Source organism: Rousettus aegyptiacus, unplaced genomic scaffold (assembly GCF_014176215.1).
Source record: "Rousettus aegyptiacus isolate mRouAeg1 unplaced genomic scaffold, mRouAeg1.p scaffold_m13_p_4, whole genome shotgun sequence".
Classification (NCBI taxonomy): domain Eukaryota; kingdom Metazoa; phylum Chordata; class Mammalia; order Chiroptera; family Pteropodidae; genus Rousettus; species Rousettus aegyptiacus.
In genome coordinates this window covers 45,551,312-45,572,974 of record NW_023416307.1, presented here as the reverse complement: position 1 = coordinate 45,572,974, position 21,663 = coordinate 45,551,312, and the positions used below count along the sequence as shown (strand labels likewise).

The 21,663-nt window shown below is 33.2% G+C and overlaps 1 protein-coding gene and 2 pseudogenes across 13 annotated transcripts in view; 1 reads left to right on the top strand and 2 right to left on the bottom strand.

Annotated features, from left to right (window-relative positions):
• Positions 1–5,252: 5,252 nt before the first annotated feature.
• Positions 5,253–8,770, bottom strand: LOC107505873 (annotated as a pseudogene).
• Positions 8,771–9,384: 614 nt separating this feature from the next.
• Positions 9,385–21,663, bottom strand: part of CLDN16 (claudin 16) — an 82,208-nt gene continuing 69,929 nt past the window's right edge. For 12 of the 13 annotated variants that reach the window (XM_036219046.1, XM_036219047.1, XM_036219050.1 and 9 more), the window contains 4 exons: positions 18,259–18,361; positions 13,555–13,719; positions 12,037–12,228; positions 9,385–11,390 (listed from right to left, as the gene is read on the bottom strand). In XM_036219046.1, the coding sequence (XP_036074939.1) occupies positions 11,257–11,390; positions 12,037–12,228; positions 13,555–13,719; positions 18,259–18,361 (594 nt within the window). In that variant the 3' untranslated portion in view covers positions 9,385–11,256. The remainder of the gene's footprint in view (positions 11,391–12,036; positions 12,229–13,554; positions 13,720–18,258; positions 18,362–21,663) is intronic. The other variant, XM_036219057.1, reaches the window with a different exon arrangement.
• On the top strand, positions 15,691–15,809 carry LOC118602735 (annotated as a pseudogene).

Here is a 21,663-nt window from a genome sequence, read left to right as displayed (position 1 = left end):
AGGATTGTATAAGAGAAAATGAAACAATGAACATGTATTGCCTATGAGACCCCACTTTCGATAGAGAATGATATATTTTAAATCAGGACAAAGAAAGGAAATAGAATATATATTCCAAATGAACCTTTAAAATTCATTTTGCTCTTTGATTTTGTATAGAATAAATCTATAGTTTTATTTTTTATTTTTTAATTTAATACTGAATCCTGCAAAATAGTATATATATATTTTTTGTTTTACTAACTATGGTTTTGGGAATAAAAGTAATATCTGTTTACAAAATGGAATAATTTTGTGGTAAACAAAATTTATTTATATTTGTAAATTTAGAAAATAGTTATTTTCTCTTTTAAAATTATGCCGGTCTATACCTTCTATTGGACTCAAGAAGCAAATAATGAATATCAATCAAGATGTCAGATTTTAATATAAATTAGATAAAAATGGTGTTGCTCAAAGGCACTGAAATTATCAATGAATGCAAGCAAGTTTCTTAGTTTTATCACCTTATTTATTGGAGGAGGTTTTTCCCTTTGGAAAATCTGTTTAAGGGATACCATAAGGAAAACTAAGTGAGCTTCCCTTTGTCCAGTAAGTAATTTAATTATGACTCTCTATATTTAATAATTAGAGTTTATATTTTCCATTGAATACAAAACTGAAGTCATGTGTCAATTTAGATTATTCTCTCTTATGTGTCTAAAGCTGGATAAATTTGTAATGTTAAATAGTCTTAGTGACCATTGATGAATTGCTTTCCAGATTTAGAAGTGCTGGAGCAATAATTGTTTTTTCTTGACTATTGAGAGACACAAAATAAGAAAGCCTAGAGATTAATTTTAAATAATCAGTGGTCAGTTGCATGCTTACCTGATATTGTGTATAATACTTGTAATGTATGACAAAGCCAACAAAATAGATCAATGCTATATGAGGACAGTTGGATGAAGGGGTAAGATGCCAGTCTCTTAAGGATAACAAAACGTTACTGGTGTGCTAAGATCTTTCTGCAGATGTAAAGATTTTTTTAAAAAGAGAGTATATCATTGAAAAAAATGCTTTGATAAGCTGCTAAACAAGAGACAGCCACCTATGGGACACACTCAGTAACAAAAGATGGTCACTAAAAAGGAGAATTCTGTGTAACTGCAGAGCTTTGGTTTTGCTGTTTGAAGTATACAAATTTGGGACCAGAACTAAACTGTGTAAGCCTTTAGAGAAAAGTCATTTATTTTATAAATACATTTTTTGTACTATAATTTTATTAACACAAGGAGAAAATTTTATTGAGAAGGCAAAGAGATTGGCATATGCTCAGAATAACCATTACTGGAATATTAACTCCATGTGATTAAGCTTCCACTGTGTTTTTAGCACCTTAATTTTTTTATTTTCCAATAATGTTTTTTTCTTTAATTTTCATCCTTTTTATTTTAGAATCCCTCTGTGATTTTCTCCTCTAATCAGTATTTCCCATTTAATAGCTTTCGAAAACAAAGGCATTGTGTAACGTTTGTTTTCATTAGTAAAAGAAAAACTATGCTTTGCAACTACAGAATCTCTCAAAGCCTTTCCACTGTTCTTTGGGCTATAATTCACATACAAAAACTTAATTTAGAAAATAACAAAAATTTGATGAGTTGGCAAACTTCCTCAGTTTTCCACCTATATCCAATCCCCTCCTCCAGCAAACCCAGAATGTCAGTTAAAGGGCCGGGCTTCATGGCTTCATCTTCCTTTATCTATTTGAAGGCTATTTCACAAAACATTTCCTTTCCTTCTATTTAACTTCCATTTTTCTTTGCAACCCATTTTTCTCCCTCTTCTCCACCCCAAGTATTAACAGCAAACATTGAGCCTATAGGTTTGGTGAAAGTGGTTGAGTTTTTGCACAGGAAACCTTATAGCAATTTGCATTTGTCGAAAGTCTCCTATACCCTGATTCAGAGATTATAGAAATTAGAATTACAGTATTTTATTTTAGAGTTTACCTCTTGCAAAGTCTTGAATTTTGGATCCAAATATAAAGGATGTTTTTCAGACAATTAGAAGGAAATAGACATTGGAAAAATTGATTAAGGCATTCTTTATTGTTAACACTGATAACTAATAATAGCTGTGGTCATATGGTTTAAAACTCCTTATCTATTATACACATAATATGAAGTATTTTGAGTGAAATAATGATTTCTGAGATCTCTTTTAAATAGCCTATATGTTGAATTTGAGCATATGTCCATTTTTTTACTTGCTAACTCTAATCTTAGCTTGTTGCTCTACTTTTTATGAACAATGAAATTCAAGAAGCTATTGTACTTTTTTGCTTAGAGTATGTTTCATTTTAAAAATACTACACTTGTCAAACAATTGGTTACCAAAATTCAGTCACTCAAATTTAGACTTTCTTATTTTTGATATATCTGAAATGTTTTTTTAGTTATTTTTATTTAATGTATTTTTAAAGCAACTCAACTTCAAACTTAAAAAATTTTAAATGGAAACTTTAAATAGTATCATAAGTGTAAAGCTGGTGCTTTTCTAAATCCACATAAAAATAATAGTCGTATATAAAATAAAAATAATCGATGTATCACTTAAAAATATTTTAAATACCATTGGCAGTAAGTATAGCATACTTTGAGAAGCTCACTAATATGTGCTTTGAAATTTGGGATACAAACAGCACAAAATTAAAAACAAACAAAAAAACACATAATTTTCATTTGTAGAAATATTCATACAATTAGTAATTGCTTAAAAAATTGATGTTTAAGGGTCAAGTTAGATAAATAATGGTACATATGAACAATGAACTATGCAGGTATTAAAAAGAATGAGGTGACATGTAAAAATGCCAATAAATATATTTAATTATTAATTTTATTTTTAAAAGGAAGCCGTATCGTAACAATATAGTGTATACATTTTCAAAGGATCTATATATGGTATATAGTTCAATATTTGTCTTTGAAATAATGCAATAAATATATGATTAGGTACTTTTTTGGAAGAGATGATGGGAGAAGACCATAGAAGTAGATAAGAAAGACATTAATATTTATATTTCTGCACTGTTAATTTTTGAAAAATCTATGCATGTATAATTTTTTTCAACATTAACAGAGATATTCTGGGTGCTGAAATAATTGGTGTTTCTTGTTTGTTTTCCTCCTTATCCTTTTTATGTTTTAGGCAAATAAAGATTATTTTAATGAAATTTTAAAATGACAAATTATCAGCTTTTTGAAGGGAAACAGGGTGATCAATACTGGATTGTGCATTATATTGTTTTCCAACTAGTTACTGCACATCAGGGACCAAGATTATTCACTTGAGAACAATTACTTCTGAGCTCAAAAGCTGCAGAACCTGCTCTTGGAGTGATTTTTCTATCTAACTTCCACTTTATCCCCTTAAACTGAGATTGGAACTATTCTTTCCAGCACGGGAATGTTGACATAAAGAAACGAAACAAAAAAAAAAAAAAAGTAAAAGAATTGATTTGAAAGAAGATTAAAGTATAAAGGAAAGGATATAGCAGGAGGATTAATTTGGGAATCACAATGATCTCTATGATGATGAAGATAAGCTAAATAAAACTGCTACATAGATGATGTCTCAAAGAGACTGACAGTAGGATGCAAACCAGAATAGCTACTCAGCAGAATAAAGCTAGCACCATATGAACTCGGATTACATTTCTATTGGTGGCACTGAGGGCATTTCAGCAATTTTCCTACCTTGAAAAGAGGCAAAATGCTATCTTCTCTTGGTTTTCATTTTAAAGTAATTTGTGAATATCAAATCCTCCTTCCCCCAGTAATGCTATGTGGACATGAAACTGCTTATAATTAATTTTTAGCACATTAGTTGATCTCTCTTAATTCTATTTCATGGTGCATGTTGTTTTCTTAGCACAGACTTCTTTCTCCTATTTTCTTTGAAAATGTCTATCATCTTTCCTTACTCAACTGAAAATCTCCCTCCTCTGTGAAGCCTTCTCTGACTCCATTGGCAGATGTAGAGATTGCTTATCCTATGGCATTTCCTATATGCTCACAAGATAGCAATCATTTTATTGCACTCTAATTTTTGTTTTTTATATCTCTGTTCTCTATGACTTAGGCTTCTTGAAAACACAGAAATGGTTTTTCAATAAAAATGCACAAATGTGTGAATTAATAATAGAAGGAATAGTTCAATGAACAAATAAATTGCATGCAATGGAGGCTTAGATTTTTCAGGCCAGCATATTATTGCCATTCATTCATTCATTCATTTATTCAAAAATATGTATCAAAGGTTGGCTATGCATCAGGCACTGTGCCAGTTACTTGGAATAGACCTGTGCTCAAAAATAAAATATTTTACCCCCTAAAAGCTTGCAATCTTTACAGGAAATTTAGATATAGAACAAGAAACCATAATTATAAATTAAATGCAATAGTGGCAATGAAAGGAGAGCTTTGAATGATAGAGATATGTTAATATCTAACCTAGTCTGGTGGAAGTCCGGGAGGCCTCCCTGGAGAAGTAATGTGTTACTGGAGATAAGAAGAATGTTAAGGGTAAACGAAATTGGGATAAGGTGTTCCAGGGCAAAAGTAAGGAAAACATCGGGCTTAAGAAACAAGGAGAGAAATGCAGTCTGGTTGGAGGGTGGTAAGCAAGAGAGAGAATACTGAAAGGAGAGGTCGGAGTTGTATCCAAAGACTAAGCTATGGCCAACTTTAAAAATCATGTTAAAATTTGTGTTTCTTTATCTTTGAAATGATAGGAAGGCATTCAAGCAAAGGAGTAACATGATTGGATATATATTTTTTAAAACTCCATCTGTCTTTAATCTAAAGAATGGACTGGAGGAAGAAAAAGAGGAAGCTGCTGCAAACATCTAAGAGAGAGAGATAACAATTTGGGCTAGGAGGAGATACTGTCAGACTAAGCAATGACCTGAGGGCTTTTAAGAAGTTGGAATCGATTGCATTTAATGTTTAGTTGGCCGTGAAAATGAAGGTGAAAGAGTTGAGGACAACTTCCTTGTTTTTCTTTTAAGTGTGAAATACTCAGCAATGAGCCCACAGAACAACATGTTTTTTAATTAACTATAGATTGTTATAGAATTAGACATAATATATTATTTATAATGAATAAGATTTTTTTTAAAGACACATTCAGCATTATGAGCAGACTATTACATTTAACAATCTACAACATGAGTGCAAAAAAAAAAAAACTATATTAAAACCCCTTGATGAATGCTTTACACTCTCCACAGAATAGAAACTGAAATAACCTGTTATACAGTCAAAAATACAGTCCTCAAGTTTTTTGCCCATACACATGAACGTTGTGTAAAATATGTCTCCTTTGTAGCAGCTACGCCCTGTCACCATTGTGTTTGGGTGAGTGCACAAATCTCTTGTAACCTGTAACTTCCCTGTCACTTCTCTGGCTCTCCTCTCCTACTAAGCTTGGTTTTCTGACAGTAATTAAAACCTTCTGCCACTGCCGTAGCTACTGCTCTTGCTGGAACCGCCGTACTCACCTGGGTTTCATGGTTTGGCCTCCAACAGCATAGGGACCAAAGTTTCAGCCTTTCATAAGTCCAAAATTTAAAGATTGTTATGATTGCTAACAGCATTGTAGCATCCATCACCTAGAAAAGCGCTTCCACTACCACTGCCAAATCTCTCTCTATCTCCTCCATTGTTTATTACTGTCAGAGCTGCCACTCTCACTATAGCTTTTGGCCTGGTTTCCCTAACCCTGCCCACCACTTCCACGGCCTCTGCTTTCTCCAGGGTAACCAGGGTCACCTACTCCATAAACAACATCGTTACCAAACCCATTATAGCCACCCACACCACCACCATATCCTCCACCACAATGGCTGCCACCAAAACCATCTCAACCACTGAAGTTTCCTCCACAGCCAAAGCTGTTATTCCCACCAAAACTACCTCTGTGACCACTACTAAAGTTTCTAGAACCACTGCAACCTCTTTGGCTGGATGAAGCACTAGCCATCTCTTGCTAAGGTAGTGCTTTCCTTACTTCACAGTTGTGGACATGCACAGTATCGTATTTATGAATGACAACCTTGTCTACAGAGTTGTGGTCATCAATGGTTACAAAAGCAAAGCTCTCTTCTTGCCACTGCCTCAGTCAGTCATGATTTCAATCACTTCAACTTTCCCATACTCTTCAAAACAATCTCTTAGGTAATGTTCTTCAGTATCTTCTTTAATATCACCAACAGCAATCTTTTTCACAGGTAAGTGGGCACCAGGTATTTGAGAATCCTCTCTTGACACAGCCATCTTTGGTTCCACAACTCTTCCACCCATCTTGTATGGGCTTGCCTTTGTGGCTTCATCCACCTCCTCACAGTGGCGTACGTGACAAACCCAGAGCCTCTGGAGCACTTGATGTTTGGATCTCTCGCCACCGCACAATTTGTGAACGTTCCCCATCACTCAGAATGATTCCTCAGACTCTCATCAATTGTACCAAAGCTCAGACCTCTGAGAAAGGGATTCCGCAGCTGTTTAGGCTCTTTGGGAGACTCTGAGTTAGGCATGGTGAGCGCGAGAGGGGAGTCTTTAACACTACTTATTTAGCAGCGTCGACTGACAGAAAGGAGTGATCTAACAAATGTATCTCAAGATTTTTGTTTTTTGATACTGCTGCCCACTATCAGAATGGCTAAAATGACCAAAGACAATATTAAATGTTAGTAAGGATTTGGAGCATCATACTTCTGTGGGAGTGTAAACTGGTATAAGCACTTTGGAAAATTGGCAATATCCACTATATCTAAACATGTACACAGTTATGAAGGAGAAATTTCAGTCTTAGGTATCAGAGAAGAGAGTGCATGTGTCACTTCAAATCACAAGCAGCACTACTTGTAATAACTAAAATTTTGAAACAAACCAAATATTCATCACCAGTAAAATGTATTAAACATTTGGGGCATATTCATGCAGTAGAATACTGTATAGCAATGAAAATAAACAAACTAAACTACATGCAACAATATAAATGAATCTTGAATCTCACAACATAATATTGAGTGAAAGAAGTTAAACGCAAACAATTAAATATACAGTAGTTTAACCACAGACGAATTTCATCTTTGGCATTAGAAGTCAGGATAATTGTTACCCATAGGATGGGGAGGGTAATGACTGGAAGGTGGGGAGGGTAACTTCAGCAGGAAGATTACCTTCTGTTTCCTGACATAGACACTGATTTTACAGGTATATTCATTTTGTGAAAGATTCAGCTAGCTATAAATTTATGCTTTCCTGTCTGTACTTCAACATTAAGATTATTGAAAAGAAAATTTTGAAGGACTGTGTCCAGAAAACATAGGAGCTAACTTAAAGAAGCCCCTACTGACCAAAGACTAAAAATTTAAGTATAAAAATAACAATAATAATAGTGAATTAAAACTATGAATTAATGAAAATCTTTAAAGCCATGATGATACTCAAAAATTAAAAATATTGAAAAATTGTACACATAACTCTTTGAGCTAGAAGAGTGCCCATACTTCCTTGCTTTCTCAGGCAGTCCTGATTTAATTAGTAAAGGCACCCACTTTTATTCTCAAATTGTCCCTGTTTCAATGAAAAGTTATATATTTTCTCACTGATAAATCAGCTCCTTACTTTGTAATAGTGAATTAGTAAACAAAGGGAAATAATTAAGCATTTATACTGATTTTACAGGGTAACTAAACATACTTTGATGAGAGTCTAAAGCTTATTTTTCAGAAGAATTTCTACTACAGACAGATAAAATAGAAAATCATCTTTCCAAAAATCTTAACCAACATATTGACTCAGATAGGAATTATCAAATGTTAAAAGTATTATTTTAAAATTATTTTATGGTTGATGGAGAATGAGATATTCCAATAGTTTTGAAAATAACACCACAATAATCACTTGGTTTTGTCACCAAAGGAAAAATATATATATATAACCAAAGAACAGAGGGATCAGACTATCATCACCCTAATCCAGTTAAAAATTTTAGCATAAATTAAGGCTAAATTAACCAGATATTAGGTCTCTGGATATGCTATCACATCATCTATGCTATATTCTAGAAACTATTTATCTCGATTCCATCAACACCTTAGATTTAAATTCCAATTTACTGGAAATATAGGCATATAGAAACAAGCTAAATAACATCACAAGACAAATCCAGAAGGTGAAACAAACTATAGAAAAAATAGTTCAGTTTTTTAAAAAAAAAAACAAGTCAGGTTCACTGGGAAAAAAAATGTGTCTTGATTAAAAGATACTTAAGGGGCATTAAACCAGAGGAAATACAGATCCTAGGTTGGACAAACAGCTGTGCAGTGTATTTTGAGAAACTTGGAAAATTTAAATATGCATTGAATATTAGATAAGATGAAAATTTATTGCTATGAATAGGCGGAGGTAGTTGAAGGGGAAAAAAGTTAGTTATGAATACCACATATGGAATTATCTCTTAAAAAATAAAGATATGTGTATGTGTGAGTGCCTGTGTGTATGTATATAAATGCAGAATACCTGAAAGTATGTGCAGACATTCAATAAGGTTTTAGTATATGTTCTAGGTAGAGAAAATATGGTGCCATGCAATTTAGATAAGATACATTTTTGTTTTTTGTGTGTTTTCCAATTATCTACAATATACATATACAACTTTTGTAATAACAAATGTCTAATTTTGATTTAAAATGTTATATTAGAAAGGAATAGCTAATAAATAGGTAAATGAAATGGTCCCATTTTATAAATTTTATTTTTTTATTGCAATTAATAAGGCATGAATAAATTTTTTTTTAATTTTTTTTTTTTTTTTTTTTTTTTTTTTTTAGGCAAGGCAACCCTCGGTTGATCTTACAGATTGCAAGAATATTGTCAGTTTACAATCCTTTATTTTTTAATTTTTTACACCTACAGTTCCTTGTCTTCCTAGGTGGTCTCCTATCCAAGTACTAACCAGGCCCGACCCTGCTTAGCTTCTGAGATAAGATAGGTTTGGGCTTAATTCAGGGTGGCATGGCCATAGACATGTGAGGCCTAAATTATTGTACCTAAACTTTAGCAAGTTATTTTAATATTTCAACCTAATAAACATGTGTGTATATGTGTGTGTACTTTACGCTTACATTATTTTTTCTTTCTAAGCATATTGAGCCACCACCAAGTCCATAATAACTTCTTCACTATTTAGTATTCATTTTGTTGTTCACTAGTTGTTATACAAAATATATTCTTTGTTATACTTTATGTGGGGATGCTTTATTAAATTACAGTAGATTAGGGAGAAACAATCCCAAGGTAATTAAAGAAAAATATACAAATAGTCTTCCCAGTATATACAAAATGTTTTTATTGAAAAAAAAAATTGAAAACAGTCATGGAAGTCAATTATCATCATAATATTTTGAAATATTTTCTCATACAAGTAAATGAGGGAAAAATTTGTATCTCTAAAATTTAATGAATTATTTAATTAATTTTGACTCTGTCCTTCCCCAGAAGGATTTCAAGAGAATGTTAGAATAAATAAAAGATAACAGGTAATATATCATAAGATAAAAGTGAAAATAAACATTTTAAAAATGAAGGTTGAGAAAAAAAGAACACAAAATTACTTTTCAAATGCATAAAATAATACCCACATAACTAAGAAACATAATCTACAAAAAGATTTTTCAATGTTAATTACACAGCTAATAATACCTATGAAATAAAAATGAATTAATTACTCAATGCTTAGATTAAAATTTCTCCTGAGAATACTGGTAAAATCATGAACACTATTCTCATCAATATTAATGTATGTACTAGGCTTTCATCGTATCATTTTCACATTATTTTTAGCTTTTTAAATTTGAAACATTTCTTTTAGGGTCAGAAATTCACAATTAAATTTTCATTAAACTACGAACTAATTTCTAGTTTAGATGATGGCATATTAAGGTACTGCAAGGGTATTAATCTTATTCATGTGAATTATAAGGAATCAGAAAACCTGAGATGAAATTTTATAACCTGTTTAAAAACTCTACCATTTAAAAGATTAAATATGATTAAATTATGGATATGAATAAAATTCCATTAGCAATCATTCACTGCTTTCTTTAAGTGCTTATATAACGCTATTTTTTTTTAAAAAAGCACTTATTTTATGAGAAAATTTTATTTTTTAGTAGAGACTTGAGAGCCTTTATTTCTTTCGGTCAACAAATACTGGTTAAATATTATCATATGTCAGATATTTTTGCTGGGTGCTGATATGGTGCATTCATAAAACATATTTGGATGTCCAATCAATAAATTAGTGAACTCCTTGTTTTAGCTATTAGTGCCATAATCTAATAATTTAGGAACACACAGGCAAACTAGGAGTAGTGTTAACATAATATACACATCTCTTTCATTGTTAATGAGGCAGAAAGTGAGTCTGGTAACTTAATACCACTGACTCTGGTATTAATTTATCATTTGCCTCTGACATTTGGAAAGTAGAGGGGGAACTTCTTATCTTTAACTCCCATCAGTGGCTAACACATGAAATATTTTCTTTATCCACTTTAACAGAACCAAAGCAATAGTAGGCTCTGATAAACTGGCTTGAATTTGGAAGAATAATTTTCTTCAGAGTTAAAAAATAACTCCCTAGTTGTCTCCATCAAAGTACTAACCAGGCCCGACACCGCTTATCTTCCAAGATCATACATTGGACTTTTCAAGGTAGCATGGCCGTAGACCATGGACTGTGGCTCCACTGGGACATGAACCCAGAATTTCTGCGAGTAAAGCAGATGTACTAACCACTACACTGTGCAACCATGTCTGTATTCCATTCTTAAAGTGTCATTTTATTTGAATATTACCATGGTGCAATCTCTAATAGCAATATAGAAGTCACAGACATTTTTATCTCCTAGAAACTTATCTTGAAATATAAGTGTGTGTGTGTGTGTGTGTGTGTGTGTGAGAGAGAGAGAGAGAGAGAGAGAGAGAGAGAGAGAGAGAGAGAGAAGAAAGAATAAGGAAGAATATAAGAATAATAGAAAAGAAGTGACAAACTTTTTGATTAAATTGAGCAATTAACTTGTTGAATATGAAGTTTAAACAACTGTTACTGGGTTGATTCCCTGTTTTATTAACCTGAACTGATCGATTAATAAGTTAAATAACACACAAACACACAGGCTGATATGCAGCACGCAGCACTTTACACCCTTGTGTCAACAGCGTACATTTTGGCGGTCTCTGTCCGAGGAGCCATGTATGACTTGGCCATGGAAACAGCTGCATTAGAGTAGGCCTTCCTCATGGAATAAGGATAGTTCCTTTCAGGTCTAACATCTGCTTGGGAGAGAGAATTGTAGAGATTTAAAAATAATTATGGCTTAGTAAACTTTGAGAAATAAAATAATGCCATTTCATGTATTATTCCTCAAAAGAGGCAAGAATATACATATTCTAAGAAAGAATTATCTAAGAAGAACTCTAGATGAAAATCTAAGATTTTCATCCTGATTATTTTTAGATTTAAAATTCAGTCAAGTATTCTCCTTCTTTTTTACTGATAAAGAGAGGAATTCCATTAGTTTTTTAAGTGATAGTTTCAGAAACCCAATTATATTCTTCCACAACAAATATTTGGCTTTCCTCTCAGTCTACTCTGTTTAATTTTAGATATAAGTTTAATATATTGGGTGAAGTAAGACATATAAAATTATGACACATCATAGTAATCATTATATATTTTGATACTAGACACAGTTGTAGTAGTGAGGTGCCTCCCCTCAGCCCCCAATGAATATAACACTAACTGGGTAATAAGGTTCAGACATTGCAAACCAATTGTCCTTGAACAACTGAAATTTGTAATGATAATATGGAGGGATCAAGTAGATAACATTATTTTGGGCTGGTGAAAAGTGTTTTCATTAGGTTGGAAAGAACAGTACTAGAGACAAGAAAATATGCTATTTTACTTTGTCCTTACCTTTGAAGAGGTATAAGCAGCATGTGAGGACAGCCCCAGCCAAAAAGCAACCCAGAGATCCAGCCATTCCAAGCCAACAGGACCAACCAAATTTATATTGGATGCCAAGAAATATATTGTGCAAAACCAAAGAAGAACGTTCCACATAAACATCAACGGCATACCACACAGAACCAATGATTCCTGGGGCAGCTGAAAGAAAAGAAAGATGCAAAATATAATGCAGGCCTTTTCCAAACTTAAATCCAAAGAGATCTGCCTGATACCCAAAATAGGTGGCATTATTTAGAGAGATAATAATGACATTATGGATTCATGGACAACTTAAATTTTGGTCACCTCTTCTAGGTCTCCCTTCTGCCTTCTGTCTTGTATTTATTCTAAATTATATCTAAGTTTATACATAAATAGAAATACAAAAATAAAATAGTGCAGTGCTTATCTGTTTCTGGAAACCTAAAATGTCCCTTGGGTTTACTTTAATTTTCTTATCTTTCCATTGCTATTTTAGTGTTATAGAAAGAAAAATATCAAAAACAAAAGAAGAAAAAGAAAGAACACAAAATCAAACAATGCAGAGCACATGTTCATTCTATATTGATTTTTTTAATTGAAAGTATGTCTTTAAAAATATTGTTGTTCCCCTGCCCCACTCCCCAGACCCACAACTGAAGTCGTGTCAGCTACATAATCAACATCTATACAGAAACTATGTTTTCACTATGTCATTATGTATTGAGGTTAAAAACAAATAACTGAAGTAAAAATTATTTATTTTAAAATAAATCCTCATCTATTATCCCCACATTACATATAAATGATGACATTTTATTCCTTTTACATTTCCTGTCCTTTGGTTTCTTCCAACTGGCATTAAGATCCAAAGAAGACATTATGTTGTGATAGAGGATGACTACACTTTGAAGTTGATGACACACCTGAGTAAAATATCAATTTTTCTACTTCACTAACAAACATCAGGTAAAGTGCTTCTTGACTTATGGTTTATTAGCTATGTTTATTAGTCTTCAGAACTCTATTTATTCATCTGCTTTTAAGTGGAGATAATAATATGACCGTTTCTTGTTCATTTATGATGCAATGGGTTGGCATATGAGAAAAGTCTAACATTGGACTTGGCACAAGTTAGCTCATTGCTAAAAAGAGTTGGTGGGGGTAAGGAGGTGGTGGCTCCAGGCTTAACTGAGTATTGAACTTCAGGAATAATTACAAAAGAAATTATTTTTAAAAATTAAAGCATTATACAGTTGCTTTAGATGGTTAAAAATTAGTTTGTAGACTTATAAACCTTGATCTACAATATTAACAACAAAAAAGATTAATTATCTGATTCCAAAGCTAAAGAAAGTGGGCGGTATATGTGCTCTTCATTCCTTCGATCCACAAAAACAAGTCACATAAGATCCTAAAATGAACTGCTTCAGAACAGCACTCTTCTCCTTCACCTCATGAGCTTAGATGAGTATCTTTACCTCTATCACTAGTCTAGACCAGTACCTGCGATTAGTAATGTTGTTCCAGCAACAAAGCAGATGCGGACTTTGACATATGGCTCATCAGGGAGAAATTTCACACACTCAAGACCAAGGAGCAGGGTGATAAATCCAAGCCCAGCTAGAATATCTGCAGTAATCATCAATGCCCGAGTTAGCACCAGCTTCACTGGAAGATCAAGGTATGTGGTTACAGGATAGTCAGAGAAAAGAAGTATGTGAACTCACAAAATCACATAAAAAACAAAACAAAATCAGTGACTACATACACTAAAATAGGCTACTGAAACAATTGTGCTTTTAAATCTGCATAAACTTAAAAATTAGTACACTTAAATTTTCATAAAACATAAAAATATTATGAGACTACTGACATTATTATTTGTTTAAATACTGATTATTAATTAGTCTCATTGGCCTTCTGGCAAAATGCATGGCATTTAGCAAGGACTAAATAAATGTTTCCCTTTTGCCTCCTGTTCTGGAATAAGTACTATTCACAAGTATTGCAGCTGAACACTGAATTGAAAGTAGAGTATCTGTTCTGCAGAGGCTACCCAATAAATATTCAATACATAAGTGATTCGAAATTTAATAAAAAAAATTTTTTTAATAACTTTTTAAAACTTGGTACAAGGGAACAGAATAAAATACTTTAAGATGCCTCTTGCCAATTTAGGCGGGTGAGAGCCAACAACAGAACTTTAGAAAGAGAAAGAGCTTCTGTCATTAAGTAGAAGATTATTTCTGGAAGCTGGATTATATTCCTTTTCAACTCTTCAAGTCGTGACCATTCTCAGCCAACACTCTATATTAAATCTTCAACACTTCATTGCCAACTGAGCATGTGTTGAAGCTACAGCCAATGAGAATATAAGGTAGAAGGTCCAGGGAAGAAAAGAGAAGACAAACAGAATTAGAATAGTAGCGGTCATCTTCTGCAACAGAAGCAACTTCATCTGGGAAAGCCTTCTGAACTGATTCTCAGCTATTCTAAATTAAATAGGGAAATTCTGTTACGAATGGAGGGTTAATTACCTGAAGTCAGAACTACTACTATTTTAGCTGGCTAATGGGGAGGAAGAATAAAATGTATTCCTTTAATGGTACAGTAATTATGTTTTATATTCATAGTAATTTAAGGGTTCTTGCATTGTAAATAATTTTCCCCCAGTGGTGAGGTAAACTTAGCTCCAACTTAGTAATAGGTTGCTTGCAAAAATGTGACCAATTTTTCTTATTTAAAATAAAAGAAAAAAAATTTTATAATCCATGCAAGAGAAAATCAATGCATAAAATTAGCTTCTGTCTTATCAATAGGTGAAAATACTACATATATTATTGGTAATATATGAGTATAAACTTGTTTCTAGAAAGAAATTTTTAAGATTTCAAGGTTTAGCATTATGGAAAAAATTAGGCTTGAATTTCAAATTTAGCCCAAACTAAGGCTGATTTGAGGAAAGAAAAAAAAATATGTAACTCATTAGGTAATATGATTTTATATATTTCAGAAGATCCTCTTAATCCTCAGTGGTATATATGTCTGGGCCTTCTACTTGGCACCCTAAGCCAAAGGGTCCCAAACCTTCGAGTTCCATCCTGGAAATTTAAGTTCCTTTGTGGAACCTGGGACCACCAAGAGACATGAGTGCCACCTAGATGGGGTGCCTTGAAACCATTGTGGGTCTTGGTCTCCCCCTCTTTGACCCTTGATCCCACACAGAATTTTATTTGAATGTTCTGTTGAACTCCAGGACTCATATATGTAGGTTCGTTCAAGGCTCTATGATTAACCTAGTTCCAAGAGGGCAGGTCTACAAACAAGCTGCTAATGCTGGCTAGCCAGGAATTTCTTGTTAAGGATTGTGTGAGATTTGGCTGCCAGAATAATGGTAAATACTCTAATTAGCAGGGGCGGGGGGAGGGGTGTAATAGGGGCTCAAATCACTGTATCAACAGAAGCCCTGGAGAAAATTAGTTCTCCGGATCTGCGTTTCTTAGGTGTATACAGGGCAATAAAAAAGGTTATCAAATTACACATGTGTAAAAGATATCAATAACTAAAAATAAACTCTTACTTTATTATAGGTAATATCCTTTTTTAGAGGGTATAAATTATTTTCGTAGAATATATTTTGTCTATGGCCATGCCACCCCGAATAAATCTGATCCCGTCTGATCTCAGAAGCTAAGCAGGGTCAGGCCTGGTTAGTACTTGGATGGGAGACCACCTAGGAAGACCAGGTGCTATAGGCATAAAAATAAAAAATAAGGGATTGTAAACTGACAAGATCCTTGCAATCTGTGAGGTCAACCAAAGGTTGCTTGCCTAAAAAAAAAAAAGGATATATTTTCGTCCCTGTTATATTTAATTATATGATAGAATTTTTTAAATAATTGGATCTTTTAGATATTATGTGAAACTAATAGGTAAGTCTATATCAAAAAAAGTATGAGAATATAAGCAAAAGATAAAAAAGGAACATTAAAATATAAAAAGTGGTTTTCTCCATGCAGTAGGCTTTTGAGTTATTTTATTTTCTTATTGTATAAAATGTACATACAATATTTAAAAGGTTGAAAGATTTCATCTTTTTTCTTCTCAACTCTAACCATACCACTACATTCTAGAACAGCCTAGTGTCCACATGAATTTCCATTCTTATTGACCAAGTCATGCTTCTTTGGTAGGTAGAACTAGGTTAGCACAAGGAGAAAAAAAAATTAAAAGGTCTTTAAAAAATAAAATAAAATAAAGGCCTTATGAATTATGTTTAAAAAGTTTCAGGCACTCAAATTCTAAGTGGTAGAGAAAGATATTTTAGAGCATTGCTCTTTTTGAGTGCTTTTCCCTGGATAAAATAGCTGTCCAGGGGAAAAGTCACATTCCAAGGCTTAGTTTTCATTTATCTTGAGTAAAGAAGTTGCCATGTGGTACCATCACCTGTCAACTACTTTGAAAGAGACTAAAACCAATTTGCTTTAAAAAAAAGGACCAGTATTTCTTGGCACACTCAGTGTTCTAAAATAAATAATTGGTAAGGAGAAGAATTCAGAGAATCAAACATAAAAATATTTTAATTTATGAAATCTCTTTATTTCCAGAAACATGAGTCTTGGTAACACATAATTATAATTTAAAGCTAACAATAAGATGAAAAAGCTTGTTTTACTATTCTCACTAATAATGTGTCCTGTATGTTGACTATTTAATTCCTTGATACCATAGTCTGTGTGTCTCTCTTTGCCTATCTCCTTATCTATTTTTCTGTCTCTTTCTCTCTGTTCCTCTACCTCCACCTCTCTCTTTCTTAGCAAATCTTCCACCGAAATACTGTAAACTTCTTATCTCTGAAATGCTTTTCATCTAACCTGTCAATTCTTTTTTTTTTTTAATATGGTTGCATTTTTATTGAGAGAATGATCACATTGATTTTACTTTTTTAATCTATTATTATTTTTTAATTATTAACTTCAAGTATACAGTAGATTGGTTTGACATTTATATAGTTTATAAAATGATCCCCTTAATTTACTCTTTCTCTCCTCTGGCTCTCCACCTAGCCATTACATTAATGCTAACTGCATTCTCTATGCCATGCTCTACATTCCCGTGTCTATTTATTGACTATTAATTTGTACTTTTTTAACCCTTCACCCCTTTCTCCCAGCCCCTCAACCTCCCTCCCCTCTGTCCATCACCAAATTTTCCACTATATTTGTGAGTCTGTTTTTGATTCGTTCATTATTTTTGTTTCTTAAATGGTGCATATAAGTGAAATCATGTGGTATTTATCTTTCTCTGTTTGACATGTTTCACTCAGCATTAATAACCTCTAGGGCCATCCATATCGTTGAAAATGATAGGATTTCATTTTTTTATTAATGGCTGAGTAATATTCCATTGTCAGTATGAACCATAAATTCTTTATCCAATTGTCTGTTGATGGACATTTAAAGTGCTTCCATATCTTGGCTATTGTAAACTGTGCTGCCATGGATATAGGGGTGCATATATCTTTACAAATTATTGTTTTGGTTTTCTTTGGACAAATATCCAGAAGTGCAATTGCTGGGTCAAAAAGTAGATCAATTCTTAAGTTTCTGAGAAACCTCCAGATTGTTTTCCATAGTGGCTGCACCAATTTGCAATCTCGCCAACAGTGTATGAGAGTTCTCTTTTTTCCACATCCTAGCCAATTTTTGTTATTCTTTGATTTATTGATGATAGCCATTCTGACAGGGGTGAGGTGGTATCTCATTGTGGGTTTAATTTGAATTTCTCTGATAATTAGTAACCTTGAGCATCTTTTCCTATGTCTATTGGCTATCTATATTTCCTATTGGAGAAATATCTGTTCAGGTCTTCTGCCCTTTCTAATCATAAAATCACAGCATCCTGAAGAATTTATTTCAATTTAAAAAGTGTTTATGATAAGCCTACTGTGTATAAGGTATTATGCCAGATCTTTAGAGAAAAGCAGAGGCGAATCTACCTTAAAAAATTTATAAATACATGGGAAAATATAAAATATGCTAAAATGTTCAAATTCACATTTTAGAAATAAACTAAATTTCTAATCAAAATATTTAAAACTAGACAGAAATATAGTACTGTAGAAAACAAAACCATACAATAGAAACTTGAGTTCAATTTTCTTTGGTATTTGCTCCCTGCAAGGGGGGACGTCTAAGGTATACGTACATGGATGTTCAGCAAGTATAGAATCATACTCATCACAGGTGCGAATTCCATCAAAAGCATTTGTGACACACTCCCACCAGAGGCCTCGACATTTTGTGCTCACCTGGATGTTGGAGAAGACACTGTGTGAAATAACTCATGCAGACACACTTCAGTTCCCCATGATCAAAAGTAGAATGAATTTGATAGCAAAGTGCGGTGGTTACAAGTGTGATCAGAAATTCATTTACAACAAACAGTGCATTATAGAGTATTTTCCCTTAAGCACTAATAATTACAGGCTTTCCCCACCAGGAAATAAATTCACTTCAAGAACAGAGGTGGTAATGGGGGTGGGGGGTAAGCCACACCTAAGATGGATAAAATCAGAATTAAATATATACGAATGCCTACAGCTAGTTCCATCATGGAGCCACAGTTTACATGGAGATAATTCATTTCACTGTGCTGACATATACTTAACCCCCCTCCACATCAATATAATAATAGATAATAGTTGACATCTTGAGTCTATTAAGAGTATATATTAATTTTTCTTCATCATGAACACTGGGTTTCATGAAGAAAAGTGTTACTATATGTGAGGTTCATAAATTTAAAATAATTACCACAGAAAGCTATACATAAAAACACAAATAAGTGAAATATAAAGACCTCACTACTTCTTCCTCCCTGCTCCACTGACAGACTACAAATGCTTAAGCTATGATATGGATGTAAACAAACTGAGCAATTATTTCATACAGTCTGACAGCTGTAAACCACTTTTAACTTAGAAATGTTGTGCAGATAATTCTGTGTTCACTTAGAGATAAAAGCTACCAGAGCCCTGGGCCTTCCCATATTTATCTATAAACTATTTAAGTCCAAATAGATTTCTTAGAATTGTAAACATGCCAACATAAAAAAGTTTCCAGTATTCTCGAGAGCTCATGCATATGAAACAGGTAATATGATTGTTTCTTCTGACTCAATTACAGAGTTGCATTACCTTGGAAATCGAGAAATAGCTTAATATGATTTAATCAAAAATTATCTTAGAAAATGAAAACTTAAATTGTTCCTTAAAAAATAAATAACAGAGAAGAGTGAAAAGAACTGGAGAAAAGGAGAGGAGAGGAGCCATGGGGATTATAATTGGTGTGGAGAAGAAAGGAAGGAACATAAAACACTTTGGTTTGCAAAATAAAATCCTATCAGGGAATATCTGTGCTATGACATTCTCTGACCCATGTTCTGCTTGAAGTTGGGTTGTGTACCAAATAAAATTCCACTGCTCGCTACTCCATCACAGTTTTAAATGTGGTACTTTTATTATCACTTTCTATGTAAAATAGATATGATTGGTCATAATAATGCTATATTGAGTCTATACTATGAAGCAGTTACTGCTTAGGTTATTATTTTATTTATTTCTTGAAGGAGTTTGTGAGATATCATTATCATTGTCTATTTCACAAATAATGAAAATGAGGCACAGGAAAGTAAAGTGATTAACCCCAAGAAAGTGTTGTTAATCAATGAAAGAGATAGGACTCAAACACGGCAGACTGTATATATGCCCTGAAGCACTTCAATATACTTAATGCCTATTTTTTAAAATTTCAAATTTATTTTGGGCTAAAGTACTCTAGAAATGGAAATTAAAAGTAGCTGAGTAAAGTAGTAAGCCTTAACTTTACTCTCATCTTACGGCCATTATTCTGCAAAACTTCACTTTGGTTTGCCCTCCTAAGATTAAATCTGGAAGTGATGTTCTGAACTTTATCGAACATTCATCTCAGGGAGCTGAGGAATCATAGAGAGCAAAAATTTAATGAAGAAAATCCATCATGTGAAATTTAACACATCAATTTCTAAAGAAGAGTATGAATATGTAAAGTTATATATGAATAAAATGTAAGCTATAGTTGAAAACATATAGACTTTAAATATAAATTGACATTGTTATTGGCTATGTTGTATCTTTGGGCAAGATCTTACCTTTTTTGAGCTTCAGTCTTTATCTGCATAAAGGAGATAATGCTAAGGTTGCTATGAGAATTAAAAATTATAAACACACAATACAAATGATATGATCAACAAATGATAATATTAGTAAATTACTTAAACATCATAATAAACCGAATAGTGACTGTGCTCAGCTTTACTATGACAGCAGAGAAATTTAGATGTAACAGGCTAAATGGTAGTCTCCAGTAAGATATATGTCTATGTCCTAGTCCCTAGAACTTGTGATGTGACCTAATTTGGAAAAAGAGATTCACATATGTAATTAAGTTAAGGATCTCGAGAACAAGATCATCTTAGGTTAGCAAAATAGGTCCTAAACCTATTGACAAGTGTCTTTATAGGAGGAGGGACACAAACAGCAGAGAATGAGGCAATATGAGGACGGAGGCAGAGATTGGAGTGATGCAGCTACAGGTCAAGAAATGCCCACAGCTACCAGAAGCTCGAAGAGGTAAGGATCAGATTCTCATCTAGAGCCTTCAGAGTCAATGCAGCCCTGCCAACACTTCGATTTCAAGCTGCTGTCTTCTATAACTGTGAGGTAATAAATTTCTTGTTACATGGAAGAAAAAGGGGGGGGGGGCTCTATAATAAAACTGACAATTCCAGTGACCAAAAACTAACCTCACAGGGTGATCTGAGCATAAATTCCTAACTGAGGAGTCATGGTGGGTAGTCACGCCCTAGGCATGTAACTTCTTTAGTAAAAGTTTTATCTTTGCCTTAAGCAAGCCCTGTACGTTGTTTTCATGCATCAATGTTAATATACCTTTGAAATTCCTCTTTTTCAGATATCTCAGAAGCCAGAAGCATAACCACCTCCAGAGAGCACACGATCTTGTTAATTATACTGCAATCCAACTCCTGCCTTGCTTTCTCCTTTGTCCCTGTAATCTTCCTTACATTCCCCTCTTAATTGCAAATGTATAAAAGAAACTGCAAAACTGTCATTTTCCAGAGCATTTGAGATCTTGCTTCCTGGCAATGTCATCCGTTTGGCTCAAATAAACTCTTAAAAAAATTCTCTACAGGTTTGGGCCTTCTTACATTGACACTAGGTCACCAAATTTGTGGTAATTTGTTATCGCTGCCCTTGGAAAATAATACAGTAGGGACAATTTGTACTGAACTATTATAACAGTAATATTGTATAACTATTATACCATAATAGAAACAGACCTTCTCATAGCCTATTGCCTGTCAGTTTCTCAATTAACAGAAATACACTGGATCCAGTTTATTCCAACCTGAGCTAGGTTATGTGAATTTGAAACAAACTAACGAATCCAGTATGACCATCCTGTTATAGTGAGGTTATTTAGAAAGGAGTCTGAGATATATGTGAGAATATTTATTTTACATAAAGAGTATTTCTTTTTTTGCCCAAATAAT